Source organism: Mchenga conophoros, linkage group LG5 (assembly GCF_057382185.1).
Source record: "Mchenga conophoros isolate Kocher_MC1m ecotype Shallow Benthic linkage group LG5, M_conophoros_male_GT1.1, whole genome shotgun sequence".
In the NCBI taxonomy this organism is placed as follows: domain Eukaryota; kingdom Metazoa; phylum Chordata; class Actinopteri; order Cichliformes; family Cichlidae; genus Mchenga; species Mchenga conophoros.
This window is the reverse complement of record NC_140530.1, coordinates 15,925,749-15,950,930: the sequence shown is the minus strand read 5'-3', so window position 1 is coordinate 15,950,930 and position 25,182 is coordinate 15,925,749. Positions and strand designations below refer to the sequence as shown.

Genomic DNA, 25,182 nt, shown 5'->3' with positions numbered 1-25,182 from the left:
TTTTAAGACTTAAGATGAAAATCGAAATAAAAGGATTATGAATGCTGCCCACGGTATGACAGCGCAAAGGCTTTTCATGCTCATTAACGAGCCCTCTTCTCCAGGGAAGCCAAAAAAAGATGGAAGTTAATGCTTGCAGAGGATGCACTAATCTTAAAAACACAGAATAATACCAGGGGCCTGTTCTTCGTACCTCGCTAAGTAAGTTAGCTGGATTAGATTGTTGACGATTTCGCGTGATCTTGGATCGTTCGGTTCCCCGAAGCTCATCCGGGACTTGCTGTCATAGCAACAGAGCCGTAAGCGTAAACCTGCTCGGGAGCAGGTTTACTTTATGTAAACAGGATTAGATCGCGGCCACGCAGGTATGTCCGCTTCATTTATACGAAAGCAACAGCGATAAATAAATAACATCAATGTAACTGAAGATAATGCAGCACTTGATCCTTTTATTGATGTCACACAGATACATACAGGTCATTTCCTAAAAAAGGGAAATGTACTATTAACATTCTATTACATGTATGTGATTATTACAGATGTAATTCATATTTCAGAGTAGTAATTGTAAATTACTTCGTGTAATCAAGATGAGAGACCACGGCTATAAAAGCGAAGGTGGATTTGGGAAGCCTGTCGCAGCCATGTCCTGTCCGTTTACGCGAGCAACCCATTGCGGAAGGTGCAAGATTGATAAGGAGAGTCCTCAGAATCCAGCGTATATTGCGGGACAGACAGGATCCTTTAGCTCAGCGCGGCAGTGTGCTCATAGAGAGATATCGATTTTCCCGTGAGGGTATTATTTACTTAACCAACTTGTTGACGAGGGGGTGCAGGACCACCACCTGTCTTTTTTTTGCTCTGCCCTTTTCTTGGTTGCTGTTATGAACAAACTAACAGATTATTTCAGGGTCTCTTTCCAAGAGACGAAAAGCAATATAAGTGATAAATATTACCATTCTATAGAATATTCTTATATTTCACTTTTACTTGTTCCCATGTTCTAGTGGGTCCTGTTGTGGCTCTAATGTGAAAGAGGATATATTATAATATAATATAATGTAATATAATATTGGATAATATAGTGTAATATAATAAATCTACCCTACCACCTACTGGTGTTGGCCAGAGGGGCCGATGGCGCGATATGGCAGCCTCGCTTCTGTCAGTCTGCCCCAGGGCAGCTGTGGCTACAACCGTAGCTGCCTCCACCAGTGTGTGAATGTGAGAGTGAATGAATAGTGGCATTGTAAAGCGCTTTGGGTGCCTTGAAAAGCGCTATATAAATCCAATATATTATTATTATTATTATTAAATTACTTACGAGTTTAATTTGTCAGCAACTTTCTGCCAGCCCTCACTCCTTGCTTTTGCAGCCTTTGCAGTGTTCCCTTGCGTTCTGATTAAACTCTGAAACTCCTGAAATCCCTCACTCATGAGTTCTTGCTCTGCTGCCGAAAAATACCGAGCCGAGCGCGCTCCTTCGACATTTTCGCCGACCAATCAGAGGGTTGCCGATCAATGTTTCTACTATCGATGCGTAGCCCCTTTTACGACACCCAGTGATGTCACATTACTGCGTCCAGCTGTACTAATCGTCAACGGAAGGTGTGTTCGGAGAACCGGATTAGCGAGCTCACGGTTAGCGCGATGGTTTGATCTTGGATGTGTCATTTGATCTTGGATGTAGTGAGCGACGTACGAAGAACGGGCCCCAGAAGTACGTGTTCAGTATTTACATAATCCAGCACTCAAGTTTTCAGTGTGCCAGCCTACAGATGGGGCTCTGACTCTACATTTACATCCATATGCATTGTGCATACAGATTCACCTACATTTAATTCTTTGGATACAGCAGATAACACTTAAAGTTCTGCCACGATGACAGTGATAGCAACATAGTTTAACCTCGTTTTTATAGATGTTATATCTGTGCTTGTGCTAAATCTCCCAATAAATCCCAAATAATTCTGCTGCTAACCTGAAAAATCACATATGCAATCCTAAATATAAAACACACGCACAAGAGGTCATATGCTGCTAACCTCTTGCCGGCGCTGCTCCTTCTTTAGCTGGGCTATCTCACGGTTTCTCTTCGCCTCTACCATCCTCCTCCTCTGCTGCTCCTCCTTCATCTGCTTCATCAGCGCCACCTGAAAATGGCAGAAAACACTGGTGATCGCACAGCATCCTTCCCTTCTTTCCTCCACACAGACTTCCAGCAGCCCCTTCTTACCTTGGCCTTCTTCATCTCGTTGACCTCGCCCTGGAGCTTCTTCAGCTCCCGTTCATACCTCCCCTGGTTCTTGAGGAGGCGTGCGTGCTCCTTCTGTGCCGTCTGTAGCTTAAGCAGGTCGCGATTCATCTCCTTGAGGCGTTTTTCGTACTCCTGCTTGATCCGGTTGGCCTTCTCCTCCGTGTAGTTCTCCATGGTCACTGCACAACCGTGTAACAACGTTAACGAGCCGTAGCCGACACCTCGCGTGACACTTTGCACTCACGGAGCAACTTAACTAAACTCACTGAGGTTCTGTAGCACGCGGTCTCTCTCCAGCTGCGTGTCTCTGATCTTGTTTTGCAGCAGGATGAGCTTCTCCTCGTACTGCAGCTTTAGCATCAGCAGCCTCCGCTGGCTGTTCTCCAGCTCATCTATCAGCTTCTGCTTGATCTCAATCTCGCAGGTCAGGTCTGCCAGGTCCGCCTGGAAGTTGGCTGCAGGTTGAGGAGTTTTGAGGTTGTAAACCAAATTGCACCATTTGTGTGTGTGTTTCATATACAACTGTATATTAAGAAATATGTAAAAAAATTTCCATCTAGATGCAAATTCATTTCTGCTCTTTTTACACTAAAAACATCTTTATCTTTACTGTAAATCATCTCTCACAGCAGATGGTGTCCTGACAGAAAGAACAGCTGATAAACAGGGAGAAAGAGTGAAAACAGTGGTGTCATTTCATAACAGCATCTGTCAGGGCCACACCTTTCTCATCCGAGTCTGAGTCCGAATCCACCAGGCTCTCATCACTGTCAAAGTCATCCTCTTCCTCCCTACCCTCCTCTTCGTCCTCCCCCTCCTCGTCATCGCAGCCATTCTCCTCCTGCAGTGGAGACATGATGTCCTGCGCACGCGGAGAAACGCACAAACGATCAGACTCGTTACGGTCACTTTAAAGCTCGCGAGTGCCGACTCGTGCGGGTCTTACCTCGGTGTAATTCTCATCTGAATCGATCTCTCCGCCCTGCCCGTTCTCCCCGCCCTGCCCGTTCTCCTGAGTGTGCAGCTTTACTCGTTTCTTCAGACCTTTCTCCAACTCTGGGCTGAAGGAGAAGAGCACGCGTGTCAACCCAGGTACTGTCAGGCATGGGATTCTCCACAAAAATCACATCACCTTCAGCGCTATACCAGATGGTTTTTGCCGCGCAGAACCACTCCCCTGAGTGTAACTAAGATCGTGCACACTCTGACATCCCTTATTGTGCTCTGGGAGTCTTGCCAAGTAATATGCTTACTGCAAAATCAACCAACAAAAGTCATTAAGCAAACTCTTCTTCACCTTGTCTACCATCATTGCCCCTTTAGCTCTTGAGTTTTAGTGCCAGTTTTATTATCTCCTTTGCTCCCTCTTCTACAAACTTATCAGCCATCCCAGCTCTAAATTCCCATCTTCCTCCATTTCACTGCCATTAGGCCTCAATTAGCCTGTTAGGCTGTGTACTCTTCTCTCTTGTGACCCAGTAGCCGACTGACTAAGACCTTTCTGTGTCCAAGCCAGCGTTACAGCTCAGCATTGGCAGCATACCAACTCTTTTCAGAAGCTGGCAGCCCGCAAGTCCTAATTTACTTGTGATGTGGGGCTTAAAGAGAAAAGTAATGAGGAAGGGAGAAAATATATGGTCAGGAAATATTTCACAACCATCACCTTCCCTTTAAACCAGCTTTTAAAATCTGAAGAGGTTCATATGAGGCGTAAATTGAGCCATTAGATATTATATTTGCATAAAACAATGTTTGGAGGTCTACATGTCCTCTGCTCCTCACCTCATCCTCCTCTGCCTCCTCTCTTTCTTCTTCAGTCTCTCGATATCCAGCTTGGCCCGGCGTAGCACGTCCGTCATCTCCGCCTCCATAGACATGGGAGCAGGCGAAGAACCCGGGGGGTGACCGGGGGCGGGGCTGAGAGTGGAGGTGGGGAACGGGGAACGGGAGGAGAGCCGGCCCACTTGTCGCCGTAACGACTCGTTCATGGACTCGCTCTCGAGAAGTTTGGTTCTGGCAAAGGTGGAAGAGAGGGACAGAAAGAGGCGACAGAGGTTTCATTCATGAATTTTATTACTACAGCAATAAGAAATACAGAAGGGAAAACTAAATAGATAATCACACATAAGTGTCCCACAATAAACCCCTTAATTAGTACACTTTTCCCTGCTGTGGGAAGTCAAAAAGCTGCGAAAAACAGTTAAAATAAATATTGATGTCACACGTACATGTAGTATGTAATTTGACTATCGCTCTCATATTAAGCTCCAAACTGTAGTGACACACTTGCGTACTGTCGCTGACTTTAATAGACCAGCCCAGCGGGCGCTCACAGCTTGCAGAGAGAAGAGGAGAAACAACTGAACTGAAGCTGAACTGCACCACACTGAATGACTCAGCCGAATTAAGTGGGTTTCTGTAAGAAGTGGGTCCCTCCAGGTGTGTAAGAACGTGATGCAGCTACAGAAAAGTCTAACTGTAGGCACCTTACTATAGTCAGCTCAAAGCCTGTGGAGAAGCTGAGGCTGCGGTTCAGTTCACAAAAGCTGCTCATGGAAAAGATTTAGTTCCGTTATATTTAATCAAAGAGGCATCTTCAAAGAATCTAGATGGATAAACAGAACTACAGGAAAGACACAATTGTGATTTGGGGATAAGCAGCTTACTTAAAATATCACAGTTATCACAGTAAATACCAATCGCTGTTAGTCTGTTACTGGTTTGAGTGACCACATAACGATACTCAGGCTCTTACCTGAGTTCTTCAACCTCTCGGATATAGTTCTGTATTAGAGTCCCGATCTCCTCGTTGCCCTCGCCTGGATGATGAAAAGTAAAAACGCACTCAGATCACGGAAAATGCAGTTAATTTTAAAAAACAAACAAACATCGTCATTGCAGAGGCAGAGCTCGTCCGATTAAGGATCTCTCACGTACTTGACTTGGCGAGCAGAGTGCTGACCTCATTGGCCAGCAGATGTGTTACGCGTGAGTTGAGGTGGTCGATGGTCTCCTGCATTGCTTTCACCCTGAGACGCAGGGTGTCATTTTCTCTCTGCAACATGGTGTTCTCCTGGTACAGGTCACTGTAGCCCTCTGACCCTTCCTCACAGGCTACACGCTTCCCCTGCACAGAGCAGACGGTTGGCACGGTCAACAAATGCTTTGGCGTCCAAGGGTCAAAGGGCAGACGTGAAAAAACAAACTCAACCTAAATTTACGCTCATACAAATACGCCACGCTGAACCAAACAGAGTGCTGTTATTTACAATGACCGTGGCTCTACAGCGATGTATTGTTGCGTTTTCAGTGATTAACGCTGAAAAAATCCCGTTGTTTCCAACAGAGAGTCACTGTTAACCGCTGCTCGCAGCCATTAACTCCACTTCATTACTTCCACACTCAAGTCACATCGCATCCCTTATTACCACATCGAGGTCAGCTTGCCATCCCTCAGCACAGTCACTTCCCTGTAAGTGTGGTAACCCTTTTAGTCACGTAATAACGCAACAACAGAGCTAAACGATCACTTGTTTCTTACGGCCCCAGAGGTCAAAACTGATGAAAGTGGCCCGTCTTTCTCTCCCCATTTCTCCTCACAGTTCTCATATTATCCTTCGTGGAGTTTACACTCAAGCTGAAACATCAATTTGTCCTTACATTACACTGTAAAATGCTGACAAGTGATGTGTGTGTTCCAGTAATGATCTTTAATTTGATATATCTGCAGCAAGCACGGCCTCTCCTTTTATTACTTAGCGTCTGATATCATTCTCCCTTACTCCATTACTCTGTCTTCTTCTGCTTACACGCTATTCTCAGTTTCATCCATCTTTGCCCCGCACATACCCCCTCACTAACTACATCACCAGCATGCAGCTACATCCTATTGCTCTTCCTCTGGGCTCATCCCGCCCCCCCTCATCGCTCACCGCCTTGTACTCCATCAGCTCCATCTGAAGTCGGGCTATCTCGGCGCGCAGGGCGCTGATCTGCTGGCTCGTCTTGTCTTGGTTCACCATCACCTTGTTCTTGATGTTTCGGGCGCGATTGGCGTACTTCAGCGTGTTCAGCGTCTCCATGAAGTCCCGGTCTGACGGGCTGACGCAGGCGATCATGACCGTACGACTGAGGGAAAAAGAAAACACGGAGGCCGTCGGTAAATGTGCATACGATTTGGTTGTCATGGTTGTTACACGTTGTTGTGGAAATAACCTGATTAAGTAACTGACCAATCACTTCAGCTCCAAAAAAAACTCCCTTTTGTGTCACCAAAATGTAGATTCTTCTGAATATTACATCTTTTTCTCACAAATACAACTTCTTCATATGTGTGTGTCTGTGTGTGTCTGTATGTGCTTATACCTGTTCCCTCCCAGCGAGTCCTGAAGCAGTCGGGTAAGTTTGGAGTCTCGGTATGGGACGTGTCCGCCCTTCTTGGTCTGATCGCCTAAAGCACTGATCACATTTCCCAGAGCCAGCTAGCAGAGGTGCAAAGACACACAAGAAGAAGATGTGATCTAAGCATGCACAGTTATTTCTTTTGTATACAGATTTACAATCTTACACTGGCGATCCCTGCCTGACTTACAAGTCCACAATTAATAGAGATTCCCTCGCGGGCTCTGTCTCCTGTAGCGCCTGTGCGTTTCAGCCTCTCGGAGCCAGCCAGGTCCACGAAGTGAAACTTGGCCATCAGTGTCTCATACTCTGGCTGGGAGATCGGGCCAGACTCCACACCACCGTTCAGCTCTCCATTCTGCCCTCCTCCACCGTTCTGCTAAGAAACCAACAAACACAGGGAAGCAGGTTGCTGAGTTACTGTTTTTTACTTTAAACTAGCAATCATTTAATCACACTGAACGATGCTGAATTATTTATGTTTCACTTCCACTCTCTCTGCGCGTCATCATATGTGACTTTTCTTTTTACTCTTCCTAAAAGTCACACGTTTCCTAATAGCTTATCGTTTTCCGTCTCCTCCGGCTAACAGCCGACAGGTTTTCATATAACCTGATGATGGCAAAATTGTAATAACTCTAAATACCTCTTTTGTCTCTCTCCTTCTTTCCACCACCCATTCCAAACTCACCATTTGCTGCTGACAGACTCGCATCTGACAGAGGTGGATGGTGAAGATGGCGTGCGAGCGGGAGCTCTGGGCGTTCATCTGAGTGCTGGCAGTGGTGCGGGACAGAGCGCCGAGTTTCAGGCACTGAAGCAGCTGCAGCACACACACACACAAACACATTATACATGACATTTGGTTACTTTTATTGGAAAGTAAGAAACCTCCTGACTTACGCATGCAGACTGAGTTTCTGTTTAAGTACCCATGAGTATGATCACGTATTGTTTTAAGAAGACACTCTCAGCTTCCTGGAAGAGTTCAGCATTTCCCACAGAGATGTTCTTGTCATCACCGCTCGCTTAAGCGCTAGCATTTCATTAACCTTTACTTTTCCTTTCCCTGCCCTCTCAGCTGCCCTCCCCTCACTCTTTATCATAACCTGCCTCCATCCTGTCTTCCTCTTCTTTTTTTCTGTCTTCTTCTTCTTCCCTCCCACAGGAGCACCCTCCCGTCTCTCAGCTGTCTGACTTTAATGCAGATAAACGACCCCAAATTCAGCCTTTCTTCCTCTTTCTCTCTGCGTCTTTTAACACTTGCTGACATCATTCTTTCTCTTTCCCACCTTTAGAAAAAACTGAGTAACCACAACCACAACCGCCTTGTCCAAGTCAGTGTTTCAGTGTAGCTCTTCCCCTAAACGAACACCTTTTTTCTGTGTATCTTGTGACCAAAGATTCCTCGTGTCCTAATGGGCCTTTCGTATCCTTCTTCCTCCTCACTGTCAGTGCTCTGCGGTTTCCTTTCTCGTCAGCTGTGACACATTTCTCATATGTGACCGTAAACAAGCCAGCCTCTCAAGAAGGAAGCTAAACTTCATACATAAATAGCCCCACGGGTTTAAAAATTGACGTCGGTCAGTGCAGCAAAATAGAGCCCAGTCTCCGCTGTTATCTCTGACCTCTTTGTTGTTTATGAAGACGGACCACCAGATGGTTCTTGGCAGTTCACACTCCCATGCTTCCCCTCATCCCAGTCAGAGCTAATTCGTGTCTTCACAGTGAATACTTTCCGATGTAATATCGCTCGTCACTGTACAGTCATGGGAGACTTGTCTTCTGGACTTTCTGGTTCATTTAAAGTTGTTATATCAACCACCGAAGTGTAAAAAGTTGTTATTTTGTTCAGGATTTTGCACGATAATCTGAACATTTTTAAAATATACACTTAATGAAGGAATTATTAAAAGGTTTAATCACTGTTGGTAAATACTGATACTCAGATAGATGCTGATCTGTAAGGGGATCCGGCTGCTCTGCTATGCTGTGGGAGGTATTATGCTGGGATGGTTTCGGTCTACTTATAGCCTTATGCTCACATATTTTGTTTCTCATTTCTGATCTGAGCTGTAGATGTTGGCAAAAATGTGATAACGTCACCAATCACATCTCTACACTCACAGACCCACCTCGTCCTCTGAGTGCACCAATCTGGAAGTGACTCCCGTGGTGTAGATGCTGCCACTGGCGTCCTCGTGGATCTTTATGGCGGACTTCCTACCGCGACTCTCTGGATCTCTGGTTCCATCGAACAAGTCCAAGATCTCTTCATTGTACAGCTGCAAGGAGCAGAACAAGCACACATTAAGGCCTATCGCACATCGTACAATTCGTACACGCTCAGTGCAAGGATGAGCGCCTCTGCTGAAAATGATTGCGCGCCTCTTAAAACTGAACTATTCCGTTCCGTTAAACTGATTTCTAGTTTCGTATTTCCACACAGCTCTGCAGCCACAGAGGTCAACGTGATGACAGCTCAGAAACCTTTGAGGACAAGGGTCAAAGAGGTCAGCTGAAAGCTCAGCTGCTCCCACCTAGTGCTAAACACACACACATACACACTCGCCCATCTGTTAACCATCAACGAAGATAACCTTTTGACCTGAAAGCCCACAGAAAAGACACTAATAGCGAGAAGCAGGAACGCAGACAAAAGAAGGAAAAGAAAAATGGACAGAAAACGATTTTATTTTGAAATTTGAATTTCTATTACATTGTAATTTATTATTACGCTGTTCAGTTCTCTCTCTCCCCCACACATACACAAACACACACATGCAGTAGTAATGTCCCCTAAATAAAACCCAAACATTTGCCTGCCAGAAGCCCCCAGAGGAAATAATTACTCGTATATTATCTAATTTCTCCTACGCAAGCGTCCCTCCTTCCTCCCATTCCTTGCACTTATCCATCTTCTCCCGCACAGTGATGAGGAATAATGTCAGAGGTAATGGACAGCATTAATCAGGACCCACAATGCACGAGCAGACATTCACGCTCATCTGTCTTCAGGTTGTCACTTCCTGTTTACAGAAGCGGGTATGATCTTGTCGTCTCCCCCATTTTGTCCCATCTGGTTGGAGTTAATATGGACCAGCATACACAAAAACGCACACGCGCACTTAGGAATATCAATACAGCATTGTATGAGTGTCAAATAGAGTAACAATGTGAGCGCTGCCTACCTCCAGGAACTGGGCGCTGACTTTAAAGTCCGGTGGCTGGGTGCCGGCCTCCTGGGCGCGCATCCTCCTGGCCTGGATTCCCTCAAACAGCTGATGGACAGCCCGCGGGATTATGCCCTGCTCCTGTGGGCTCAGGCTTACATCGAAACCCGTCCCCATGGTGTACGTCTTCCCTGAGCCCGTCTGTAAAATGATTCACCAGTGATTTATCACATTCCTTGTTTATCTACAGAAACAAGGTTTCACACACATTCACTGTAGTTAATTAAAATCAGTAAACCGTGAGTCAATGTGCATGGCTATGCTCGCTGCACGGGTGTGTGTACAGACATGTGCACGTTTCTGCTTTGTTGTTCTTTTATCTATTATGTCAGCTGCAACAATTCACCAAGCGTTGCTGCTCTCGCTCACTTATATTTGATATGAAACATATGTAACGCCGAATGACTTGAAAGACCCTTTAATTCATGCAAGTCATGTCTGTCCAGGACTTTAATTATATGTGAAGGGTAACAGAGCCCACGCATGAACTGCAACATGTCTTTTTGTAAGTACTAGACGCACAGACACATAAAGGTGGCCAGCCTCATCCTTAGTTTGGAATCTCACAAAACAAAATAATATAAAAGCCATTAAGTGATGATTTATTTATTTTTTTGTGCATCCGTGATCAGTTCACTAGGATTCAGTTGCCTTGCTCTTATTTTGAAAGCTCCGACACTACCCTGGCCCTTCCCTCAGGTTTTCCCTGAGTGACATGAGGCCAGGTTGCCGGCTGTTGGAGCAGTCCTCAGTATCGTTCAGCTGCTTCTCAGAAGAGGATCTCGCCCTGAGGTTGGTCGAACATCTTTGGTTATGCAAACCAAAGAACCTGGAACAGGGATAGCAAACTGGGCATGGTGGCGCTACGTCAAGGTAAAGGAGGATGCAGAGAAAATCGGCGACTACCATGGTGTCTGACTTTGAAACCTACCGCTCATTACTTACACATTTTGCCTGCTACATTTACTTTGCAGTTCGACCGATGTTTCCCTAAAAATGCCCAATGTTTGAATAAAATCCTTAATGGGAAAACTAATAGTTTGTTTGATTTTACTTTTTCATATTTAAATAAAATAGTGACTAAATTACAAAATAAGAGGTAAATAAGAAAGACCTTCAAACTCTCTGTGAATTATTCATTTAAAAAACACCTCTAATGTAATTGTACATTTCTGAGCTTCTCCTGCTTCGGGTCTTACTGAATGGAAGACTCGATAGTCTTATTCAGTCTCAGTGTAATATTTCAGAAGCATCACAACATCTTGATGTACGAGTTATCTTTTATTACAGTCTTCTAACAGCATTCTGCGGCCGTGGCAGAGAGATAACTCATCTCTATAAATATTCTAGTCTCCCTCTTTGTCAGACAGCATGCAGACTGCTGTCATGCTGTCTGCACTGCTGTTTGACCCCTTTGTGAAGGAAAATAAAGCTCATAAAGACAACCTGGCTGCGTGCACCTCAGTTTATTTCAGATTTCCTTAACGGAATCCAAGCACCCGTGTCATACCTGACCGTAAGCGAACACGGTGGCGTTGTAGCCCTCGAAGCAGCCCTCGATGAGCTTGTACACGCAGTTCTGGTAGATGTGGGGCTGCTCTGAGTCAATGTCGAACACAAAGTCATAGGTGAAGGCCTTGTCCTTTCCCAGGAGGACTTGAGGCTCTCCGGGTGTGACCAACGTGCACACGTGGCAGCCTTCTATCTTCTCTTTGGCCATCTGAGGGCGAATCCTGAGAGACGACAACAGAAAGGCAAAGAGAGAAATCGTTAGTACATTTATGAAACTGTTACATCGATTTAAAAAAGGAAAATGACGGCTGTCAGGCAACTCAGCAAGACAGGCCGCTGATTGTTGCAGAGCCTGAATGATTTTAATGCTTTAATGCATCGTGCAGATAAAGCATGAGATTCTGATCCCACACGGTGCACTGGAAACAAAGAACAGTGAGAATATGAGAGCGCACAAAGTGGGCATAAAGTGAACTGTTCTAAGAGCAGGACCACTGATGTTGGCACATCATACAAGCTCTTAAAGCCATCACCACAGTGGCTGTTAATCCTTCATCTAAAGACTCTGCTGGGTTTTCCTTCCTGACAGGTAGTTCACTGCAGTTAATTGCTTTTACCTGAGATCCCAGCTTCAAAATAATCCATGATTAGATGAGCCTGAAAGGCCGCAGCCGCAGCTCCAGAACATCTTACAAACTCGCTGACAGCTCGAGGGCCGAGAATTTAAGTTTAGGAACATTTTCACTTCCTTGCCGGCAGAAGAGCAGAAACCCAGACAAGCGAGACCGCTGTTTAATTAAGATGGAGCCTTTAAGGACGTGACAGTGCTGCAGTGCTGATTAATCGTGAGAAAACACCACACAGAAATGTTGCTCTTGCATAATGCAAGTACATAAAACAGATGATTTTCCAGGCGCCCTGTAAATCTTGTGCTTTCAGAGGTACAATATGGACACAGTAGGGAGGTAATCACTTTAAGCTGCGGAAAAAGCCATGAGGCAGCAGTATCAGAGCAGTAGGTCCACCTCTTCACATGCTAAGTCCCCCCACCCGACTCAGTCTTTAGGGGATGCAAATCAACACCCCCACACACCAAGACTGCACAAGAGACTCCCTATGGGATGCAGCAACAAAGACACACACATAATTTATAAAGCGAGAGAAGTCCCCAACCACATCCAGCTGCGGCGGGATGCTCCGCAAACCACACACACACACACACACTAAGACTCTGGAAACAAGTGTTGTACACATGCAGTTCAAAAACAACCTTACTGTACTATCTTCATTTCACACATTGCTCTCAAGCGAGCACCCCACCCACCGCTAACACACAGAGTTACACTTCTGCGCACACAGGGGCAGCTTTCTGGCCATCTTTCAGGCCTCGAGGCCCCGCAGAGAGACTTCCAGGAAGAAATGAAGGCTATTAGAAGAAGTCCACAGCAGCACACGTTAGCCTAGATAACCTTATGACAAAGAGGGCGACTCTGAAAGCAGCTTGCAGACAGGCGAGCTCCTTTTATGACTGGATGTGACCTTGACCCGAAGGTTAATGTATCTAAAACCGCAGATCTCGCAATGAACGCTGCTTAAAGCAATTATTAAGATGAAGTGGAGCCCACTCGGTCCCCACGATGGATTTCACGGCAACACAACGCGCGTGTGAGCTGCAGCTGTGTCATGAAAAGAGAAGAAAAACTTTCTTTTTGCTTCTTTACATTCATTTCATCCAGTCTGTGTGCACTGCCTTAATATTAGAAGTGAAAAGAAAGAAGGACATTTAAGTTAATTAACCCCATCATCGTTACAGCACATATTCATAACTGAGTTTCTACTTCTACCTATCACCGAGCGACTGTGTAGGAGCGTCTCTGCAGAGCGTGTCGGGATTTGTCCCTGCTGTCAGATCTCAATAATCATTTTGCGCTCGATGCCTTTGGCAGGACTTTGTCTCGTGGAGCATGTGTGAACATATTCGACAGACCCAACCCAAGAACGAAAGAATTATCACAATTCTCATTAGCTTTTAATCATTTAAGGCATCTGTTTTTTTAAGCTGGACGCCTAAAGTTGTCACTGTGAGGCGCAAATGAGAACACTTCCACACGCCCGGCACGCACAACTACAACATCCATGCGCACAAAGAAAGATAACAACAACAGTCCACACAGAGACATTCAGGTAACAAGCTAAAGGCTCAGCTGGATGAGCATTTAAGCCAGCTGTGCAAACAAAAGAAGGGATCCATAACATTGACCGGAAAACACCCAAACACACACACACACATCCAGACTCAGATATACACTCATTTAAGGAAATTTAACGGCTAAAACTAGCATCCAATGTGCCGGTTAAACGTCTGAATCAGACTGAGGGGTAAGGAAAAACACAGAGGAGCAGATTGTGGATTCCTGATGCGGCAAATTGAGGCGTTTATCGCTTATCATCTTTGCACACTAATAGGAAAATGAGTCAGATACCCCAGGGAGTAAATAAAGTCCCTGAAAGAACACACCCCGCCTGCCCTCCACGTATGCATCCTCACACACAGATGAATTTAAAGGTGAATTTGAATGCAGCATCATGCTTTCATTACTTACCCTCCCCCAGTTTTTTTGTGTGTGTGTTTTTATGGCATAAACACCAAACCCAGTTCTGTCAAACGCAAAAACAAGCAGACACACAAAGTTAGAAACTCATTATCCCCAAGCTCTGAGGGAATTCGGTTATTATTACAATAATTATTGTACCCCGTAGTGCTAATTAGGACGTGCAACAAGGACGCACAGAGGCACGCGCAAACGTGGAAGCGGCTGCCATATCTAACGCTGATAACAGCAAACTCCACTGACGCGTGACTGGAGAGAGAAGCTGAGTGCAACATGAAGGAGGCAGCAGACCTGTTAGAATACTGATCGCACTCCTCCAATTAAAGCCTTCGAAAACCGACGTGATTTACGTTTCTTAGGTTCACTTGAAGTTATGAAGGAACGCATCAAAAAGCAGTGCCTCCCAAATGTGACAGTAGGAGCGAATCACAGATTTCATTTGTGGGATTTAAAAATTCAGAAATGCATTTAGTCCCGCAAAACGACAGCACGACACGTTCATCTCTCATAATTCAGTTTTACAGGCAAAACAAAAATAAAAAATGTTGGCACGTCGTTGGTACGGCAGACTCCGTGGGGATGCTTCTGCCTCGGTGATGGATCGGTGCTAGACTGACAAAACACGCGCTGATGCAGCTCGAGATGGTTTTTCATTTGTGCACATAATGCTGGCTTATGTAAGAACATAAAAGAACATAGATGGTCTGAAAACTGCAATTTGTGTGTTTGTGTGTAGGTTTCAAAGCTGAAATGGGTCTGCTGCACAGAGTAGGAATCAAACGCCGGTGGTTGTTTGATGAATTTGCTCAAATATGACCAAATTCTCACTGGGCAGATAACTTTTGTTACTTTCAAGGAGAAAAGCACTACATTCATAGCTTTCCAGAAGTGATACTTTGTTTTTGGCAGTAGGATAAACTGACTAAAAAAAATCAAATAAAATCCTGCAAAGCTGCAAAACACCTGCTTTATTCTCGCAGTTCTGACTCATGTTAGATTTGCTCTTCTCTTTTCAGTTCACTTCCTCTGTTATTAGTTGAGCCTCCTCTGTGTTTTGTTGTCAAGGCCCTGTCTTAACAACCTGCGATGCCTAAAAACACCTAACACTGTGTTGGTTGTTTCTCTCTTTAGTTGCTTCCTGTTTTATTTTACTTCCTCCTTGTCTGTTTATTTAGATTCGGTTCACCTGTGCCTTGTTTCCCCCAGCTGTGTTCACTCCCTCTGATTACTTTGTATGTTCTTTTTCTTTTTTTAAAATTACCTCTTTCCTTTTTCTTTAGTTGAATTTATAAACAAAATGCCACAGTTTGACAGATATGAACTTGGCATATCACTGCATGGTGTGGAGTGTTTCCTTAAAACATTTGAGGAAATTGGGCAAGACCTAAAAAACACTATTTACATGAACATTATTAAGAAACAGGGAAAAATCCAGCAAAGACTTAGAAAAGGACTCAAAAGAAGCATCGGGCCCTTCACTTAAACTCCCTGCTGTTCACTGAGGTCTCTTCAGAGTGGTCTGAGTGGAAGGCTGGCTATCAGGAAGACATTTTTAATGAAAGGATAAAGGAAGAAAAGGGTGAGGTACTCCAAATCACACAAGACCTGCACTGAAAATCAGTGGCAACGGGTCTTTAAATTTAATAAAACTTTGGGTTCAAATTAGGGCTGCACGATTTTGCATAAAATGAGAATCACGATTTTTTGGCTTAGAATTGAGATCACGATTCTCTCACGATTTTCTTTTCCAGTATAAATATTTATTGCACTTATTAACTGCACATCAACTTCGTAACAGTTGAGACTGAACATAAAAACAATAAATAAACATAAAAACAACAAATGTCTCACGTTTTGTGGTTGCTGCAAAATGTTGTACTGCTTGAAATGCCATCTCCACCGTTGTCAAAGGAGCTTGCAAAGAAAAGCGTCTGGACTTCTTTAAGTTGCTTGAAGACGTTTCACCTCTCATCCAAGAAGCTTCTTCAGTTCTAAGGTCAAATGGTGGAGAGTCCCAGATATAAACCTAGTGGGAGAAACCCCCCACAGAGGGACGAAAGGACCCCCTGATGATGACCCCCTGATTCGCATGATAAGGTGGGGCCAGGTTTCACAATGAACACACCCGAAACTCTGGCTGATTGGGACCCACACCCAGTTTCACATCTTGGCTCAGGCGATTAGAGGATCATCAGGGGGTCCTTTTGTCCCTCTGTGGGGGGATACTCCCACTAGGTTTATATCTGGGACTCTCCACCATTTGACCTTAGAACTGAAGAAGCTTCTTGGATGAGAGGTGAAACGTCTTCAAGCAACTTACTTTTCTTTGCAAGCTCCTTTGACTACGATGACCTGGATGACTGAGAACCTTCACAGACATCTCCACCGTTGCTCGACACTGCGTGTATAGAGCAGGTGGTGCAACAATAGAAAAATAGTTGCGGGACGGCACTGTGTAGCGTTTGTCTAGGGTGTTGATCATTTTCCTAAATCCCTCGTTTTGCACAGTGTTGATGGGAGCCATATCTTTGGTCAGGTGATAAGTAATAGCCTCTGTAATTTCTTTGTGCCTGCGGGAGTTCGACGTGAAGCGCTGTATAAGGTTCCCGTTATTGATGTTTGGGTGGTTGACCAGGACAGATTTTCTCCTGTCACTTTCTCGTCATCCCTGACGTGCTCTCCGTTGTTTTTTCCCTGCTAATTTTAGCATCACACGGCACAGCTTCTGCATCACGTGGTATAAGGCTCCGCCCTTGTCATTTGTTGAGCAGGAAGAGTGAGCGCTTGTTCTCATGCAGATTACGTCCCGGATGAAAATGCGGTACAATCGTCGTCGTCGTCTTTTTTTTTGTTTTTTGTTTTTAAATCGTTGTCATTTGGAAATGAGATCGCACATAAGTATGAATCGAGATCGCGATTTTCTAACGATTAATCGTGCAGCCCTAGTTCAAATCATTATCATTGTAAACACGGTGGAGGCGCTGTCATGGGCTGGGTTGCATTTCAGCCAGTGTTGGAAATCTTGTCAAAATTGATTAAATTAAAAGTACCAGTAAATACCATCAGATTTTGATCCTCCATGCAGAACTGTGCAACACATTTTGCCTCATATGTACTTCCCATATATGTTTGCACATGTTTAAATAAATTGCTACACCCATTTCCCATGTTTCTGACAAGGTATAAAGAAATCGGGAGTGGCTCGAGACTTTTGCACAGCACAGCATTTCATTACTTTTGCTATCATGTCTTAAAATGCTTTTAAAACAGCACATAGTGACAACTCCGTCAGCTACGTGTCTGTCAGCAGCAGCAGCTACACTCAGCAACAGCTGAATGTGAAGCGTCCTATTCCATCAAAAGTGAAACATTAAATCACAGCGAGAACTGCCGCATGCATCGCTCAAGTTGTGACACTTCTTAGTGTCTGTGAAGGTTCTCAGTCATCCAGGTCATCATCCAGACGCTTTTCTTTCCAAGCGACACTTTTTAGTATTAGTTCAAACTAGTTGTTAGGCTTAGATCACAAGTTGATACAGCATTTTTGAAATGAAATGATTAAGAGGCTTTGAGTGTGATGTTATCGTTGTGTCAGCCGGTGATCGGCTGTGATCAGCTGATCACGGGGCCGGGGTTAAAAGAGAGACGCCACCCACCTGTTCGCCGCTCAGACATCAGATCGTGTCAGTCTCCGCCTGATTCAGCAACCGTGAGTGACAATCCCTTTCAATCCTTTTTCTCTTCCCGGCTCCGCTCGCTCTCTGTCTGTAACGACAGTTCCGAAGCCACACTTCGTGCACTGATCATTACTAGAATAACTGCGTGTCTGCTCCAAACCCACCGCTAGCCTTCGCCGCGCTTGGGTCTAGCCAGCACGCCACACGGGCACGCCGAATTACTGTGTGTGATCCGCCCGACCGTGACAGGTTGCACTATAAATGAAGATTTAATATGCTGCAAACACCAGCTGTCTTTGTTTAATTATATTCACATTTCCTGTTACAGAAGTGCACTGTGATAAATGTACTTAAATGTAGATAATGTAGCGATAGAGCATATCAGCCCCTGTGGGATTGCAAATGTAGTTGTACTACACAATATTTCAATAAAGTTATAATTTCTAAAGAAAAACTGGAAAATTTTTATTATGCTGAATCTCTTGGCAATATTAAGAAAGTTTTTTATTAGGCTCTCAATATGTACGCACGCACTCGCACACACAGACACACAAGTCATAGCGTGACTTTGTTTTTTTCTTCCTCTCGCTCAGCTGGCACAGTTTAGGAGGGCACAGTTTCCTTGGGAACTGCACAAACTGCCAGACTCCTAATGTGCTACGTCTGCATGTGTGAGCATATGTTTGTGTGCCCACTTCAAAACGGGATGGCATTCTAGTTAATCGCAAATGGCAAAGGCTAATACCACATCGTGCCCAATCGTCCAGTAATCGTCACCTCAAAGTCGACTGTTAACCTGCTCCCCAATTGTAGGAAAATGCCCGGAGCGAGTGCCAAGTCTGCTGCCAACAAGGAGGGAGGACCAGTAAGATCAGCACGCCAGTAGCAGCTTTTTGTGCGGTATTGTCTGTCTGTGTGTGTCTGTGTGTGTGTGTGTGGGTTCAGTCAACCTTCAAGAACAAACTGGTGATGTGATAGCCAAAGGGCTCATTTCCCTAATGTAAACACTCCAGCAAAGGCACCGCACACACATAAAGAGGCAGAGTTAATCGCATTCACTCGAGTGTTTCAGAGCGCCGTTGTCTCTTGTTTTCGGCACAGAGCCAATCGGGAAAGCTGCTCTTCATGAAAACTGTCCATTTTTCCAGAGAACATGCTCTTATCAAAAACTACATAACCAAGAGCTCCTCGCCATCATCGCCCCATCTGTTATACGAGAGATTAAACTTCCTGATCGGCAAATGAACAGCGGTGTTGTTTCTGTGCTCTTGTCCATCCTCGCACCTCGGCCTGTTTCGAGCCCTCCCTGAGTTCACTGCCAAAGAAAGCAGCAGACTAACTGGACTAATCACTGAATGGCAGAAGCAGTGAAAAAGGCCTTTTTCCATTTCCTTTTTTCTCCTGATAGCCGGGGAGATTAATCACCCGTGTGGACTTGTACTAACTCGCTCGCTTCCTCTTCCTCTGGCTTTCTTTCTTTCTACCAATCATGCCCCTCTCCTGTCTGGCGGTAACAAATGTTTGAAATGCAAACACACAAGACACCCCCTCCTCCCACCCGCAGTACATTCACTAGGTGTTGGCAGATGGCTCAAAGGTCATTTTGCCGTCCAAGAAAGGTTGTGTCAACAAGTAGAGAACAACAGGTGAGGTGGACCCTGATGCCCATGGGTTGGTGTGTTTTTTAGAAACAGGTTAAATAAAGTGAGAGTGATATTTGAAGAGCCCTGCAAAATCATGTTGCTCACATAGATGAGAAACTGACCTGTGAACAGCTCATTAAGTCTGATGACTGATGAGGATGGCAACTTTATTTGTTTTTTAACTTTCCTCCCTTACATGACAGACACTAATGATCGCACACATGCACTGAAAACATGTTGTAAAGTCATTGTATTGTGTGTGTGTGTGTGTGTGTCAGATTTAGCAAAGCCAAATGCATTCATGCTGCACATCTGCACCTATATGTAACACCCACAGATAAGCAACTGTGTATTTTCCACAGGTCAGCAGAATGCTCGGTCACGCCTCACACTTTTGCGTTTGCAGTTTAGTCATTTTACACAGCAGAGTTTCCAGTCGCACAACACATCCACTTAACTGCACATCCACTTCAGAGTCACAAGGGGGTCGGAGCCTAACCCAAGAGGAACAGTACAGAGTACATCACAGAGCCTACACACAGAGACAGGCAATTATAGACACTTAAAACCCATTAAGATTCACTAATTAACCTAACAAGCATGTCTTTGGACTGTGGGAGTAAGTGAAATACCCCCAGAGAGCTCACACAGGGACAGGGAGAAGATACAGAAAGCCAAGCAGATTCAAGGCGACAATGCAAACCACTGCATTACCACTGAGCGAAAAGGTTCAGATATATGCTCTACCTGCACAACAAAGAGGAGTATTACCAGTTAGAACGACAAACGGTTCCCTCGAATGTTTGAGGAGTCCAAAGCAGGACTGAAAAAAAGGATGGTAAACTGGCAACAACAGCTTGAAAGGATTATGCATCTCTATGCCTGTATGGAAACCACATCAAGGAGGCATGAAGACAAAACACCCGTGTGATTGCTGTGAACTCTCCGGACAATTAACCGCCGCTATTATTATATCAGATGAAGTCAATCAAGCTGGCAATTTAAAGAATCTGATCGATTAAGACAGCTGGTTTCTCACACACAGCTCAGGCCTGCAGGGCAACTGAGAAAAAGGCTAGCAGTAAGATGGAGTAATGTACACTGTGAGCTACAGATGATGTTATTTAAAAAGAAAAACAATGAGAAGGACATTAAAATGTCAAACATGTCTCCATGAAGACAAAACAAATAAGTATCTGAAATAAATAAAGGAACAAAAGAGATGGAAAGACTGAGATTGCAGATACATGTGGAGGAAATGAGCTTACTCCAAAAGGAGTGGTGGTTTGGGCAGGATGCCTACAAGGTGTTTCGAGCATGCCCAACTTAGAGAAGGACCCGAGACAAACCTAAGACACACTGGAGAGGTTACATCTCTCAGCTGCCTCTGTGTCTTCCCAGAGCTGGAGGAAGTGGCTGAGGAGAGGAAAGTCTTGGCATACCGGCTCAGACAGCTGCCTCCCGACCCAGATAAGCAGCAGAAAATGGAATAAATTCATAGCTGTAACTTAAAAACCAAATCTAGCCTCACACTGAGGCCATGCTCCCTGCTCTTTTCTCCACCCACAGTGGCTGAAAGAGTGGGAGATGGCGCAGCTTAATATCCCTCTGTTGTCATTTCCCTCATTAATAACCAGCCAGCAGACAGACAAATGTAAAGCCTGTCATCATTTTTACTCTCCTACCGTTTCTTTCACACAACTCATTTCATTTGAATGAATGATGGCTACAGCCACCTGAACAGTGAGCCTGTCTGTTTATAATGTTGTCTAACAATGAATTATTGGTGTAAAGAATATGAGGCAGGCAGGTTGATTGCTGAAAAAATACGGTGTTCTCTCTTAATGCTAACCTGCATTTGGTCAATAAAGTTTCTCCATCTGTTTCTCCTTCACCGTGCATGACCTGAGTTTGAGACTACGAAGTAGTTGTGTGCAGGATTTGTTGCAAATCCACTCGTTTACAATCTGGGTCATGCTTTTCAGTAGTATTTCTATAGTTCTTTAAGTAAAGGTTTAACAGCTTGCTATGTTTCTGCTATGAATTTTGAGAGTCTGGGACAGTTATTCGAGAAAATATCCGCTAAAACCTTAAAGAAGATGTGTTGCAGCTCATTTTTTCATTCAATTACACAATGACATCAAAGCTATCCTCAATTATTTTCCTAAATAACACTGAATGTGCTCAGAAGTGTTTCCATTTAATTCCAAGCCTGTCTGTGCCTGTTGGTGGTAGGCAGCAGCTTCAGGATGCATCCCTGCTGGTTTCACTGCACCGCAGCCCCACCACGCTGTCAGCGAGCTGGGTGTTGTCTCCACACAAACACACGCGCACAACACACCACAGCCTGGATTTCTCGTAAACCCTAAGAGCACTTTGCCATAAAATAATACGCGAGCACACCCATTTGTAAAGAGGTCCATCAAATTGATTTTGAAATGAACATGAAACTGTTTCTTCAGCTGCTGCCAAACTCTCCAAGCCCTCCACATGGATTAGCATACTGCACCGTGTGCCCAGCTGGGCATGCAAAGAAACTTGATTAGCTTAGTTAGCTCAACAAAACAAAGAAATGACTATACTTCTTATGGAAACCAGAGGAGGCCGAATCCCTGTGTCAGGCTCTTGTTAAGAAGAGCCACAGATAGGGGCATGGGATGTGCAACTGATAGGGGATATCCTGGCTGGGCCTTTTCTGTGAGGAGTTTGCATGTTCTTCCTGTGCCCGTGTGCTTCTTCTAGAGAGCACTCTGGCTTCCACACAAGGACACACATGGTAGGTTAATTGGTGACTTTTAAATTGGACATGAGGTAGATAAAGCTCGGTACAAATGTATCCTCAAAATGTGACTTGCAGTCTAAAAAAAAAGCTATATAAATGCGAGCACACCCATCAGCAGAGAATCGGTGACATTGGTGAGGTGAACCGGGAAAACAGAAGCTAATGCCCAGCACAGCCTGTTATTTATTTGTTTATTGTGACTTCATTACTTATTCATTCATTTCTATTTTTGCCTTTTTGTGAGTAGCATAAAGCGACGACACCTGTCATTTCATTATTCGACCTCGTGTTGCGTAATGATAATGAATATTGCATGCTTTTCCAGTCACTCAGGTGCTACTGACGAGCTACAGCGATGAAACAAAGCACCGTACACTTCCTATTTTCACATGCGGGAGATGATGACATCACATGAAATACCAAAGAATCAACAGGTATTGTCATATTTTACTGATGACGAATCCTCAAAGTTCCTCTTACTTAACTTCTGTTTCACCTAATCATACAGAGTATGTGGGGGTTGAGTTCCCAACCTGGTAAAGTTTTTAAAAGAAATCAATCCTGAAAAAGCCTTTGTGTTTTGGTAACATTATTTACAGAGCAGAACAGTCCTAACCTTCCTGAAAGAGATTAACCAGCCCTACACAGATTACATAAGGAGCGCTGTGTCTCCATCTGGTTCCGCTCTGTTTGCTCGTAGCGTAACTCCGATTAGAGCTTCGTCATTGTCAGAGTTCAGATTAGGATTAACCCAGCTGACACAGCCATGTGTTAGAGTGTATAGCCACACTGCAGAAACGGACATATCAGTGTTTTCAGGTATGAGTAAAGTAACAGCCATAAAAAGTGCATATAAAGAACAAGTGTCCTAAATATTTTAACCGTGTAATCCCCAATGCATAAAAGTGTTAACGCATCCTTCTGGATTAAGTGTCTGGTGTGTGTGGTGCGGGTTTTTGACAGGTAGGTGAACAGCGATGACGTTTCCTCCTGTTTTTATTCTGTAATGAAAAGGCGCGTGCGTGTCATTGCAAGCCGAAGGCGTCCCGGCAATATGTGACGGGAGCCTTTGTCGGGCTGTTCACCTGACGACTGAAAAGCTGTTGATGTGGAGCCGTCTCACAGCCTTTGAACCATTTATCTCGCCCCCGCCCTCTCAACCTCTTTTATTTTCTAAGACTCAAACAAACAGAGAGGAAAAAGGGAAGAATGAGAGAGGGAAAATGAGAAGAACAAGAGAGGGAGGATAAAGTGGCGATTCATGAAGACTGTCGCATGTTTGACATGAAAAGCCCTGAGAACTCAGGAAATTGCTTTGGCCTATTTTGGGTTAAGGAGCTCTGGGCATATCAGTGACTGTGGGATGAAACGAGAGAGGCCCTGAGGTGCAGTAATGGATGGAGTGGAAGCAGACCACTGGCTGCTAAGGTCAAAATGAAAAAACAAATGTAACAAAACAGAAAGGATGACAATGGAAGGCCATTTGTTTCCACATCAGTTGATCGATGGGGGTCTCAGAGATCCAGTAGCAGTCACATAAGGCTGGTTTTTAGACAGTTTATTACTAGATTTAAAAATATGTCACATATATTCATGACTAAATTCAGTGTCCTAATTGCAAGACACTTCTAATGGCCAACAGAAGGGGAGTCCTTTGGTTGTAAAACGATGTCCCGCTGTCACCGCTATGACAAAATGACCCTGTGTCAATCTCTAACTTTAAGTCTTACCTGTTACAACATGTTGTTGTTGTTTTTTTAAAAAAAAAAGAAAATTAGGTTCCTTCAGGTAGAATAGAAAATATAAAGCATTGTATGATTTAGGGTGGGTCTGTCTTGGGATTGACAAGTTGCTACAATCTGAGTTTGCCATGTCCTCAATCTGTCAGTTAGATCCACAACAGGATCCACTGCTACAAAGTCGAGGCTTCAGAAACAATTTGTGAAAACAGGACATCAACAACCGTGGTGGTTACATCCATCGTTTACAGTGCGGGGAAATAATTATTTGATCCTGCTCAATCTGTACATTTGTTTACTTACAAAGAAATGAGCAGTCTCCAATTTTCAGTTATTTAAGACACAAAATCAACCAAAAATCCAGAAAAGGCTCATTTTAAAGTTATAAATTAATTTGCATGTCAATGTGTGACGTAAGAAAACATGACTTAGTGTTTGGTGGAGAAACCAATAGATATAGTATTATTATTCCGGTATACACATTCCAAAAGTTTAAAGTACGACCAAATAGAGCAGGGCGAAATGACCAAAAATATTTATCATGATATACATTTGAAAATTTGCGATAACGATATAACTGACGATATAATTGACACTAGACAAAATACTTTACAACTCCACAACTTTATTAGTGCAAAAAAATAAATAAATAAACGTATTTTCACTTAAACAAGCAGCTGTTTTTTTTATGTGCATTAAAGTCATATAAAAAATTAACACTGCAAATGCAAATCCTTGCTGACAGTTTAACCAAAAGGCATTTCCAGTGGAAATTGGCTGACATATCCTCAGCATAACCATGTATAATATCCACAAAACTTAAAAAGAGGTTATACACACACAATACGGTAATATTATCTTGAAGCACAGTACGTATCACTCCGCGAGGCTCCTGACTACGATAGCCGTAATGCTCCGACAATCCATCAAGCAGTGCGGGTTTGTAGCTTAGCAAAGTCGTACTGAAACATTTGACAGATTTTCGAGCACCATGTACCACATAAAATCATTTCGAGGTCAGTAAACACAACCAGAATTCATACATAAGGCACACGGGATTATAAGGGGCACTGTCAATTTTCAGAAAAATCAAAGGATTGATTTTAAGTGTGCCGTATTTTCCAAACAACACGGTAATAACGACAGCCCGCTAGCATGCGCTACCAAAAATAGTGCTTTGTTGTGTATCTGACAGACGAAAGCTAAACCAGTGCCACACCACTGAAGTTGCAGCATTTTTACAAACCAATTCTGGTTCATCTGTTTCATTCAGCGATCCGCTTTCGTCCTTCTCATTTTTCCTCCACGTGCGTATGAAAACAAAGG

The 25,182-nt window shown here is 44.1% G+C and overlaps 1 protein-coding gene across 8 annotated transcripts in view; it reads right to left on the bottom strand.

The window, feature by feature from the left end:
* Positions 1 to 25,182, bottom strand: part of kif21b (kinesin family member 21B) — a 69,376-nt gene that overhangs the window by 32,696 nt on the left and 11,498 nt on the right. For 6 of the 8 annotated variants that reach the window (XM_085273593.1, XM_085273598.1, XM_085273597.1 and 3 more), the window contains exons 2-16: positions 11,402 to 11,624; positions 9,850 to 10,032; positions 8,794 to 8,943; positions 7,350 to 7,481; positions 6,849 to 7,037; positions 6,623 to 6,738; positions 6,190 to 6,385; positions 5,195 to 5,384; positions 5,013 to 5,076; positions 4,040 to 4,270; positions 3,204 to 3,318; positions 2,981 to 3,119; positions 2,524 to 2,712; positions 2,237 to 2,436; positions 2,046 to 2,153 (exon numbers count right to left, since the gene is read on the bottom strand). In XM_085273593.1, coding sequence (XP_085129719.1) covers positions 2,046 to 2,153; positions 2,237 to 2,436; positions 2,524 to 2,712; positions 2,981 to 3,119; positions 3,204 to 3,318; positions 4,040 to 4,270; positions 5,013 to 5,076; positions 5,195 to 5,384; positions 6,190 to 6,385; positions 6,623 to 6,738; positions 6,849 to 7,037; positions 7,350 to 7,481; positions 8,794 to 8,943; positions 9,850 to 10,032; positions 11,402 to 11,624 — 2,425 coding nt within the window. The remainder of the gene's footprint in view (positions 1 to 2,045; positions 2,154 to 2,236; positions 2,437 to 2,523; positions 2,713 to 2,980; positions 3,120 to 3,203; positions 3,319 to 4,039; positions 4,271 to 5,012; positions 5,077 to 5,194; positions 5,385 to 6,189; positions 6,386 to 6,622; positions 6,739 to 6,848; positions 7,038 to 7,349; positions 7,482 to 8,793; positions 8,944 to 9,849; positions 10,033 to 11,401; positions 11,625 to 25,182) is intronic. The other 2 variants (XM_085273594.1, XM_085273596.1) reach the window with 1 other exon arrangement.